This window comes from Oncorhynchus kisutch, unplaced genomic scaffold (genome assembly GCF_002021735.2).
Source record: "Oncorhynchus kisutch isolate 150728-3 unplaced genomic scaffold, Okis_V2 Okis06b-Okis10b_hom, whole genome shotgun sequence".
Taxonomy (NCBI): Eukaryota; Metazoa; Chordata; class Actinopteri; order Salmoniformes; family Salmonidae; genus Oncorhynchus; species Oncorhynchus kisutch.
The window spans coordinates 9,107,164-9,119,579 of record NW_022261983.1 but is presented as its reverse complement, the minus strand read 5'-3'; the positions used below and the strand labels follow the sequence as shown (position 1 = coordinate 9,119,579).

At 41.7% G+C, this 12,416-nt stretch overlaps 1 protein-coding gene across 4 annotated transcripts in view; it reads right to left on the bottom strand.

The window, feature by feature from the left end:
- Positions 1-9,718, bottom strand: part of usp36 (ubiquitin specific peptidase 36) — a 32,728-nt gene extending 23,010 nt beyond the window's left edge. For 2 of the 4 annotated variants that reach the window (XR_004206793.1, XM_031813782.1), the window contains exons 1-4: positions 9,589-9,718; positions 1,780-2,060; positions 1,260-1,481; positions 641-751 (exon numbers count right to left, since the gene is read on the bottom strand). Coding sequence is in view for 3 of the 4 variants with exons in the window: in XM_031813782.1 (XP_031669642.1) it covers positions 641-751; positions 1,260-1,481; positions 1,780-2,047 (601 nt within the window). In the remaining variant the exon portion in view is untranslated. The remainder of the gene's footprint in view (positions 1-640; positions 752-1,259; positions 1,482-1,779; positions 2,061-9,588) is intronic. The other 2 variants (XM_031813783.1, XM_031813784.1) reach the window with 2 other exon arrangements.
- Positions 9,719-12,416: the final 2,698 nt, after the last annotated feature.

Genomic DNA, 12,416 nt, shown 5'->3' with positions numbered 1-12,416 from the left:
AACAGCTCACAGTCATAGATACAGTGAGGGTATAGCCTACATGATGATTATTATGACTAGAGAGAGAGAGATCATTTTTATTTGTCCAACGGCAGTCAAGCATCGATCATGACCAGAAAAAGTCCCTGGATATTTGTTGGAAAGGAGGATTAAGCTCAACACCTTGTACTTTCACCACCCAGTGAAGTTCATCACTTATTTCATCTGTAGTAAACTACGGTTTCCTAAGTCGTAGTGGGAAGACTACACAACATGTCATCATGTGACTCCAATATGATGTTATTATAGCAATATTGGCACATGAAAGCATTTCCATTACTCACATAATTCATCTTAGACATAAAACCATCCCCACCGTGTCTAGCGTATTTTGTTTAGTGACATTTGCTGTTTCCATCTGGCCCGTTGGGACATTTGTTCTCCCCCGACGTACTTTAATCTCAAAAAGGACGGATGGAAACATGGTTAGTGTTTCTGAAACTAAACTGAAATCAAGAATATAACAGCCAATCAATATCATGTACCTTGCAGGACAACAAAAATGGCAATGCTGCTAGAAACAAGCTTCCACTTACAACTCTGAAAAACCAACGCCAACTCAATAGAAAGAAAACAGCTAAACAAGAAGCACACGACTTACTTTTTAGGTCTCGGATGAAGGAGACAGGCTTGATGGCATTTCCTGTGTTGGCAAAGGCTTGGATGATGTGGTTCTGCATTATACAAATCATACAGAAACCCGACTGGTGACCTGAAATGCACAGGAATAGAATAATGAGGTGAAGTCACAGTCATTACCCCCACCAGACTGGCCAAGTCACCAACAAACTGAGGAAGTCATTTGACTTCCAGCACAACAGTTTTCTTAAACAGGTGTTCGTTGCTTATTGTGTGTGTCAGATGTTGGCTGTTTGGCTTATGACATAATGAATCAATTTCTTATATTGTGAATGCACACAAACCCATTGTTTTTAAGCAACAATATGCTTTTAGAAACATTTCAGTTGAATGCATTCAGTTGTACAACTGACTAGGCATCCCCTTTTACTCATGGGAGTAGAGCTGTTGGACATGTGCCCCTTTCCATCCAACCTTTGAGGTCATTTCTAGACAATATGTTTGTCCATTTAGGGGACCTGTTTCGTCTCAAAAACTAGAAGCAAAAGATTTGTATTGACCCATTTAATGTTTTTGCACTACAACGCCTATATTGTGCCATTCAAAAAGGTATGTAACCAGAGGTCAACTGAACTACTCACAGGCACGACTGTGCTCCTTGGAGAGGAGATAGTTTGCCAGGGGCGGTGTGTAGGTGAGACACTGCACAGTGGAGTTAAGGAAGCAGGTGTTGCCCAGGTTGTGGAGGCCGGCTCCCACCCGGTAGACACGCTCCCAACGCATGGAGAGTCTGTTCCCAGGGAAGAGCATCTTCTGCGGGGTGGGGATCCCATCACTCTGGCCCCCACACTGGTTGTCTGAAACTGGTGGATTGAGGAGTGAGATTAATTACAGAAATTGCATGGATAATTCAGAAAAGCCACTGAGAATAGTTCAGCAGACAAACTCAACAATTCAGCCAAACTCGATCACGTCACCAAAAACCCAGTAGAGAAAAACACTCATGGTGAATTGAGCTGTTCTTCAATTCCACCAAAAAGGTTAAGACAGTGGGGGTGATTAAGAATATCGACGTGTGTTAATTCTGTGGCAGTGAAAACTAGATTTAACAAACCTCTTGAATGGCTCAGAGAGGGTACATTTCTCAGTCAACGGCCTTACCTTGCCTCTTGATCTGAGCGGGCTCTGTGCTGGCCCTCTGACCCGACGTGGCCCCCTCACTGCCGCGGGGGTTGAGGATCACATATTTGGTCTTGAGACTGTCCAGCTGATAGGAGAAGCCTTTGCTGGCCGGCTCAAACTCAATCTTCTGCAACAGGACCTTCTTGGCCGAGGAGGCCAGCAGCTTATTGAGGTCGCTATCGTCGCCCGCCGAGGAGTCCTTCCGGCCGGGCTTCAGGGCCTCCTTGAGCTTGTCCACTATAGGCATCGTTTAAGCATCACTGTGGATGAGACAGAGGGTGGGATTCAGGAATCAGAATCACTTTTGCTTACATGTACCAAGGAATTTGACCTGGTGAAATGGCACTGACAAGTAGAACACAGAAAAACTTATGAAGACATAATCCACACAAGTCTACAGTATAGATAAAACAAAATCAGAACAATTACACACAATAAGGCCAGTTTGAGACTAGTCAATTAAATCGAGGCTAAAATAAATATTCCACAGTACAGCACTGCAACGTCATCGTTCCCTCAGAGAAAGGCTACTGTAGCAGTGAATGTCTATTTCCTGTCAGTGATTCCTAAACTGGCAACCCAGACTGTAAACTGGCAACCCAGACTGTAAACTGGCAACCCAGACTGTAAACCGGCAACCCAGACTGTAAACCGGCAACCCAGACTGTAAACCCAGACTGTAAACCCAGACTGTAAACTGGCAACCCAGACTGTAAACCCGGATTGTAAACTGGCAACCCGGGCTGTAAACCCAGACTGTAAACCGCCCCACTGTATAGGAAAGGCTAGGTCAGCAGGTAGCCTAGTGGTTAGAGCGTTGGGCCAGTAACCGAAAGGTTGCTGAATCGAATCCTCGAGCTGACAAGGTAAAAAAATGTATAATATTCTGTTGTTCTGCCCCTGAACAAGGCAGTTAATCCACTGTTCCCCAGTAGGCCGTCATTGTAAATAATAATTTGTTCTGACTTGCCTAGTGAAATAAAGATATATATATATATATATATATATGTTGTTGTTTAAGTCTGCTACAAATAGGCTAGCTGGAATAGTCAGGATGAGAATGATTGAATAGGCTACATTCCATTAACTCAAAGATATGGTGAGCTGTTAAAAACCCAGCACACTTAGAGTAAACAAAGGACTGCTACACAAACCTTGCGTCAACTTGATGTACGACCAGCAAACTATAGTGCTATATGTTAGTGATGCACTAGCATGCTGCCATTGAGTGGTTGAAACGCACCGGGGAGAGGGAACAGCCCTTGGTCAACAGCACACAGACACAGGATGGACCAGTCACAGAGCAGTGTTCTGTTCAAACCCACACTTGACAGAGAAAAGGGAGGGGAGCCTGACTCATCATTAGATCTGGCAGTGACGTAGCTGAGGGAGGAGAGCAGGGGGACTGCACATGCAGCATCACACGCACAAGGGCAGACTAACCTTCATGTGCTGCTACTGATAGAATTAACAATCACACAGCCCACAGTGAGATGTAATGGGTGGACCACCTACAGGGATTTTCAGTTTATTCACCAAACCGTTTCTATAGGGGTGCTGTTCTACCCAACCATTGGACCATATAGACGAGGCTACCACACAGAACGTTATGCCACTGTCAGAGATACTGTGGACCCACGACACTACATATTGTTTTAATGACATCACAATCAAGAAAACTCTAGGTTTTTTACTTAGATACTGATACCAGGATTAGTATCACAATAGTCAATACCAAAATGATACCACGGCAACAAAAGGCGTATTAGCCTAAGTCACAGAATGGCACTTCCAGACAGAAACTCAGCAACTTGGCTGTTCAATCACTAGGCATCCTGAGTGCAATAAACACATTTGAACTTTTTCACATCAACATTTTTCAGAGACATCCATGCATGCATTAATTAAATCAAGTATACAATCAATTTGAATTTGACTTCATTTATTTCAAATGGTAAATATATTGATAAACTGGTCAAATCAAGATGTAGCCTATTCACAATACAGGGGAATGCATGTTGAATAGGAGTGAGAGAATGCATTGAGTTGAGCTTGTTTTGGCTGATTTCATGGGGCTACAGATGGCAAACGATCTGTTTCCCTTCCAATTGGGACTCATTTTATGGTACTGATAAAAAACATCTGCATAGAAGTAACTTATTTTACAAAAGTGTTTTATAAAAGTGTGTGCTCGCTCTTTAACCAGTAATGACATCATTCATGAGGCAGGCCATATCAGAGATGAAGAGGTGAAGTGAGAGGTCTCACTTTCGCCATAATACGCCCAAGGCATTTCTATGGGAATATTTTGGACCCAAGCTTGTCACCTGCCTTTGGGTCAACAACTCCCGTTGGTAGGGTGGAGACATGAGCATCCCATGATCCATATTCACACAGAGTCAGTTTGCAGAGGCAATAGATCATCTTTCAGAGAGATGTAAGATCAATTAAGTGAATTAATAAAGTTGTGGTGGCAATCGGATAAAAACATTTTTTAAAGTATTTTTCCATTATGGTTAGCAAACAAAAAAAATGCCGACATGCAAACAGCAAGCTACTGCCTTTATAAGTGTGCACATTATTATTTGCAAAATATAGGGTTGCACATTTTGGGGAATATTCAGAGGTGGAAACTTTTTGGGAATTAATGGAAATATATGCAAACTAATATTAATATAATTTAAATATATATGTTTTTTTGAATTGGATACTTTCCCTTTGGATATATTTACCATATCACATGGAGACAGAAACATACACCTTATAAGTAGACAGACAATTGTAAATGATTAAATCCTCCCAATATAATATTTTTAAAACAATTTAGTTATGAATTGAACTTTAAATGAGTTGACTCTTCACATGGAAGGATTTCACTGAAAAACAAAAAGGGAATATTGAATGATCCCCAATGATCCATCGCATCTCCCAGAAACATTTTCAACATACATACATATAAAATGATAGTCTAGAAACTAAAGCTTTGGTTGTCTTCCTCTCAGGCTTCCATGTCTTCTCCCTGGACCTCCTCAACATCCACCTCTTGAACATCAAACTCTCAGGCCTCACCTTCACTTTCCAACCCTGTTGAGGATGGCTCGCTGTCAGGCTCAAAAAGTCTCACATTTGCCCAGATGGCCACCAATTTTTCAACCCCTGCATTGGTCAGCCTGTTGCGTGCTTTGGTGTATGTGTTCCCAGACAAGGACCAGCTCTGAGGCAGCTGATGTTGGTGGGATTTGGAGGATGATGGAGACAACAGGGGAAAGAGCCTCAGATCCACAAAGTCCCTTCCACCTGGTGGCTGATGAGATAACCTGGCACAACTACCATTTTGCATATCCATTCCAAAGCACTTGCTTGGAAGTGTACTTGGCCAGACTCCCAAGAACCTTGCCCTCATCCAGGCCACGGTGGCGAGACACAGTAGTGATGACACCATAGGCCCTGTTGATCTCTGCACCAGACAGGATGCTCTTGCAAGAATACTTGGGGTCAAATATGTACACTGCTCCATGTATGGGCTTCAGGCAGAAGTCTTCACGCTTCTTGATGCATTTCAGAACTGCCGTTTCCTCTGCTTGGAGCAACAGTGAAGTGGGCAGGGCAGTACGGATTTATTCGCTTACATCTGCAAGCAGAGTGAACATCAGACAGGATGGCATTGTCTCCCTCAATCCGTGCAATGGCTACTGCTATAGGTTTCCGGCTGCTTACCACTCTCTCCCAAAATACATAATCCAGGATGATCCTCTTGACGGGGCTGTCCATATCGGCAGACTGATATGGCTATTTCTTGGAGAGACTGTCAAACATAATGACACCACCACCCCAACCAACGGGTGTTGCTGGGCAGCTTCAATGTGCTGCTCTTGTTCTTTTCACTTTGATTGGTGAGGTAGATTACTGATATAACTTGACTCTTTACATACCTAACCACTTCCTTGGCTCTATTGTAGAGTGTATCCATTGTTTTCAGTGCCATTATGTCCTTGAGGAGCAGATTCAATTCACGAGCAGCACAGCCAAAGGTTGTGATGTGAGGGTAGGACTCCTCCACTTTAGACCAAGCAGCCTTCATTGTCTGTCAACAGTGAAAATACCTTCTGTGGTCCAAGGTCATTGATGACTGACTTCAGCTCATCTGCAATGTTGAGACCGGTGTGTCTGTCGTCCCTTGTGTCTGTGCTCTTGTAGAATACTGGTTGAGTAGTGGAGATGATGTAGTTCATTATTCCTTGCCCACGAACATTTGACTACCAATCAGAGATGATTGCATTACAGTCTGCTTTCTCTATGATTTGCTTGACCTTCACTTGAACTCTGTTGAACTCTGCATCCAGCAAATGAGTAGATAAGTAGTCTGGTTGGAGGGGTGTATGCTGGGCGAAGAACAGTCATTAATCTCTTCCAATACACATTGCCTGTGAGCATCAGAGGTGAACTAGTTGCATGCACAGCTCGAGCAAGACATTCAGCAGCATTTCTCTGACTACATTCCTCCAATGAGTCCAAAAAAATTCTGATTCCAGGAGGCCCATGAGCTGTTGCTATTGATAAGGTGTCTGGATTCATCATTTTCACCTCAAATAGAAGTAGAGGGACTTTTGTCAGAGGTTGCTTGTTGTGAGCGCTGAGGGAACTTAATGCACATGGCCAGATGATTCTGCATCTTTGTTGCATTCTCCACATATGATTTGGCACAGTATTTACAAATGTATACCGCTTTTCCTTCTACATTAGCTGCAGTGAAATGTCTCCACACATCAGATAGGGCCCGTGGCATTTTCTTGTAAAGATTAGAAAAAGGAATTTAAAAAACAAATACAATTCCATGTACAGATTACTATTTAAGCATTTAGATTAAACTCCTTTGTAAGATAAATGTTTTCAAATGAAACATGTATTGAAACAGGTGAATTAACACTCAGTAGACTCAAGCAAGTTAAAACTAACAAGCAGATATTATTCACAAGTTAGAAATGATTTTAACACTTTGCTGTAGGCTACAATTTACTAGTTTTTTTAAATTATGTATGTCATAAAATATATTCACCCCACCCAGTATTGTAATCAAAACTTAACAGGAAGCATGTAGTCCTTGGCTCAGACAGTGTAGTAGTGTGGGTTCAAGTGCATCTCATTAGTGTGCAAGATCTTCAGAATCAGCTGTACATGTGATGGAAGAACGCAATGCAGAGGGTTGCAAATCCATTGAATTGGGCATAGTTTAACCAAAATATGTCACTAGACTAGAATTTCCTTACATGTATCCCACAAAAAAGGTTTGCTGTTATAAGCAAATTTTTTGAAGAATTTACACAAAATTTCCCAAATTCACCGGACAGTTTCCAACCCTTTGCAACCCTAGCAAAAAACATCGGAAAAAGAGACTGAGGGGCAAAATACAGCCGTGGACAACAACAACTACAGAGGGATTTGGAGGTGAAAACATAACATTTAAGCAGCTGCATTCTCTCCACAGCTCTACCAATCTGTCATAATTATGGGTAAATCCTGCCTATTTCCACAATTTCTCATCTGAAAATCTGATATTAAACCCTACTACTACTATTCTTAAGACCAAAAAACACTTTGTATTCAGACATTTTTTACAATATGGACAATTTTCCATTTGTGGCTGTGGTAGCTGTTGGTTTCATCTTTGCTGTCATTGTTTGGGTTTCACATGCTTGCCCAATCGCATCTTATCCCTCCTCATACTACAAGATACAACCAAAATGTGCCCGAATATTAAATCAGGACATCCCACCGGGGGTCTGGAGAACGGAACAGTCAAAATCAGTGTCTCCTTGACCCGCTCAAACTACACGAGTCCCAATGACCTGATCCTAGCCCAAGTTCATAGGATTTCATCTCAAACATGAAAATGTGTCTGGGACAGCAAAAACGTGTCAAAGATCGTGTAGTGTATGCACGGCAATAACCCACAACAACGAGACTGGTTATGCAGAACATACACCACACGATTTTGCCATCTTGTAGTATGAGCAGTACTATGATGCGATTGGCTATTGGCAGCAGGCCATGCACAATGAGCACTCAGCATCTGAAACCAAAACAATGATGGCGAAGAGGAACGCAACAACAACCCGCACCGTGTGGACCACGGTGATGGAAAACTGATTGGTGGATGCCTTTTCAATGGACGGGTTCATTTTACATGGTCAGGTGTTCCAGCTTAGCAAAGTTCGCCCATTTAAGAAGATTCCAAGGGTCTTTAAGTAAAATCTCCACTCACCCGGGGCACCGGGCCATGCAAAACAAACTCCACCAATATTACATTGCGTCCTACCATGACCAAATCAAAAAATCTAATTTGTTATTATCCATATTCTGTGCACACATGTCTTTTGGGATCTTTCTGCACATAATAATGTGCACATTATCTCAACACTAACAAAGCAGCTCAACGTTAGCGTGTCGGCATTTTTCCCTACCACAATAGAAACGCAGGGGGATCAACTAAGGAATCATTGTGTAGTGTGAGCGCCACAGTCCTGGGGTTGACGATTGATGGAATTAAAGATTTGGGACAAGGAGACATGTAAATGTGAGCACATCCAAGTTGTTACGATTGTATTAGTCGTGTGGTGTATGCCCAGCATTAGCTACTTGCCACAAATAGTTAACTGTTAGTATTACAAACCGGTTTCTGATAAGGCCAAATCGTCCATATGTTTCGACTAGGAGGTACAGCATGGAAGATGCTGAATCTGAAGTCTTAACATCGGCTATAAACCCAGCGAGTCCCATTGCTGGACATGGACATTTTCAAACACTTAACTTCTGTCGGGAAACTAGAAAACTTCCCTGACTGAGACTTGATCAGTGTTTACAAAAAAAGTATGCACGGGATTGTGAAGTGTAGCTAGCAAGTTAACCTAGCTATTCCAGTAATATACTGTTTACTAGCTCGCGCTCTGCCCCTTAAGTACAACAATACCATAGTTCACTAGCTTCCGGGCATCTACTGCAAAGTTAACATGTGTTTGTAGATTGTTAGCTCGCTAAATAAGACACGGCGACGAAGTCGCTAGCAAAGATTTTACAGACAGATCAAGTTAACTAGCCAGCCATGTTGGCTGTAGTAACTACTAACGTTACATAGTAAGTCAGTAGCTAGAAAGCCAGGTTAGATACTAGACATTCTAGCTAGCTTAGCCATCAAACGTTAACTAATCTGCAAAGCGAGCCAAATACATTGCAATTTCTGTGACATTATCTTTATTTAATTGTTATGGGGCCTCGTTCAATATGTACTTATCTGTGTATCTAACTTGCTATTTAGCTAGCCAGCTTGACCAATGCAATGTAATTAGCTTTTCTATCGTTGCTAGTCGAACCTGGTCTGGTCAAAATGTCTCCACGCGGAGTACTGTGGGTCACGGAGAGGCAAATGTTAGCTAGCATCCGAGTTGGAAACACGTAACTTTAGTTACTACACTAGCCGATAAACAAACAGGCTTTAGATGAAGGAGAATAGTTAACGTTATTCGTTACATGTATCTATTTGTAACAAGTGAAAACTGACACTGAATGGGTAACTAGCTAGCTAACAAAAATAACCACGTAACATCAGCAAGCTAACTGTTTACTGCTAGCTTTCTGGTTAGCAACTTTGCTAACGACTAACGTGGCGTCTCGATGCTGCAATGTGGTTAGCTAGCTACCCCCCAACCTCCTCACAATATCCGTCAGATGTTTAGTCCTTATAAAAACAGATCGATAGACTGATCATTCTTAAATATCATTAGTAACACTCACCTTAAGTTCAATCATCCGAAAACGACGACTGTTTGGCGATAAAGACAATCTGCCTGGCTACAGTTCCTTAATTGTGTTACATTCTTTCCCCCATGCTGCATTCTGAGAGGGTGTGGGCAAGCATGACTGACAGATTTGTGAGGCCAATGAAAATGCAGGTTAGCAAATCAAATCAAATTGTATTTGTCACATGCGCCGAATACACCATGTGTAGACCTTACCGTCAAATGCTTACTTACAAGCCCATAACCAACAATGCAGTTTAATAAATAGATTTAGGAAAATATTTACAAAAAAAACTAAAGTAAAACATTCAATAAAAAGTAACCCAATAAAATAACAATAACGAGGCCCTATGCAGGGGGTTCCTGTACCGAGTCAATGTGGGGACACAGGTTAGTCAAGTTCATTTGTACATGTAGGTAGGGGTAGTGACTATGCATAGATAATAAACAGCAAGTAGCCGCAGTGTAAAAACGGTGTGTGTGTGTGTGTATGTGTTGGGGGGGGTCAATGTAAATAGTCTGGGTGACCATTTGGTTAATTGTTCAGCAGTCTAATGGCTTGGGGGTAGAAGCTGTTAATGAGCCTTTTGGTCCTAGACTTGGTGCTCCGGTACCGCTTGCCGTGCGGTAGTAAAGAGAACAGTCTATGACTTGGGTGACTGGAGGTCTTTGACACATGTTTGGGCCTTCCTTTGACACCGCCTAGTATATATACGTAGTATATACGTATCAGTCAAAAGTTTAGACACACCTACTCATTCAAGGTTTTTTCTTTATTTTTACTATTTTCTACATTGTAGAATGATAATGAAGACATCAAACCTATGAAATAACACACATGGAATCATGTAGTAACCAAAAAAGTGTTAAACAAATCAAAATATATTTTATATTTGAGATTCTTCAAAGTAACAACCCTTTGCCTTGATGACAGCTTTGCACACTCTTGGCATTCTCTCAACCAGCTTCATGATGTAGTCACCTGGAATGCATTTCAATTAATAGGTATGTCTTCTTAAAAGTTAATTTGTGGAATTGATTTCCTTCTTAAGCCAATCAGTTGTGTTGTGACAAGATTTTATTTTTATTTATTTCACCTTTATTTAACCAGGCTAGTTGAGAACAAGTTCTCATTTGCAACTGTGACCTGACCAAGATAAAGCGTAGCAATTCGACACATACAACAACACAGAGTTACACATGGAATAAACAAAACATACAGTCAATAATACAGTAGAACAAAAGAAAACAAAAAGTCTATATACAGTGAGTGCAAATGAGGTAAGTTAAGGAAATAAATAGGCCATGGTGGCGAAGTAATTACAATATAGCAATTAAACACTGGAATGGTAGATAGGGATTGTATACAGAAGACAGCCATATTTGGTAAGTCTATATTATGGCAAGAACAGCTCAAATAAGCAAAGAGAAACAATAGACATGAAGATCAGTCAATCCAGAAAATTTCAACAACTTTGAAAGGTACTTCAAGTGCAGTCACAAAAACCTTCAAGCGCTATGATGAAACTGAGGACCGCCACAGGGAAGGAAGACCCAGAGTTACCTCTGCTGCAGAGGATACGTTCTTTAGAGTTACCAGCCTCAGAAATTACAGCCCAAATAAATGCTTCAGAGTTCAAATAACAGACACATCTCAACATCAACTGTTCAGAGGAGACTGCGTGAATCAGGCCTTCATGGTCGAATTGCTGCAAAGAAACCTCCACTAAAGGACACCAATAATAAGAGACTTAATTGGGCCAAGAAACACAAGCAATGGACATTAGACTGGTGGAAATTTGTCCTTTGGTCTGATGTGTCCAAATTTGAGATTTTTGTTTCCAACCGCTGTGTATTTGTGAGATGCAGCGTAGGTGAAATGATGATCTCTGTGTGTGGTTCCCACCATGAAGGAGGAGGTGTGGTGGTGTGGGGGTGCTTTGTTTGTGACACCGTCAGTGATTTATTTAGAATTCACCCTTAATCAGCATGGCTACCACAGCATTCTGCAGCGATACGCCATCCCATCTGGTTTGCGCTTAGTGGGACTATCATTTGTTTTTCAACAGAACAATGACCCAACATACCTCCAGGCTGTGTAAGCGCTATTTGACCAAGGAGGAGAGTGATGGAGTGCTTCATCAGATGACCTGGCCTCCACAATCACCCGACTTCAACCCAATTGAGATGGTTTGGGATGAGTTGGACTGCAAAGTGAAGGAAAAGCAGCCAACAAGTGCTCAGAGCCGCCCAAAATCCATCTCGCTCCATCTTGTCCCACTGCCGGCCACTGGGCTTCCTCTCATCATCATATTTGGTGGTGAGTGGAAACGCCAAACGGATGCCTCAGATTCATACATCCGGTGAAACATATGGCTCATTGTTCTATCTGTGGTAAGGTGCTGGAAATCCAGAGGATTTCATTGATTGATATAATTGAAAACACAGTGCTTGGCTGTTATGTAACAACATGAATTATGGCATGTTATTATGTATTTCTTGTTTTTAATTTCTCAATAAATGTATCAAATCCCCCCAATTAAATGTGTTTTATGTAAGAATATTAATCACTTATTGTGCACATGCAATCTCAAATAAGAGATGCCCTCAAGAATGGGAACTTTTGAATTTAACATAGCCTTGAACTGTCACATCAACATTAATGGACCTCTACCGTTTTCAATGACCCCTACACTACAGTTTATTCCATCCCGTGATTTTGACCACTTTCTTCATGTGGAATGTAGTAATAATGGTACATTTCCAGTGTATTCCAGAGGAGGGCACTCTGTAATCAAATACAGTCAACACGGGCAGGCACAT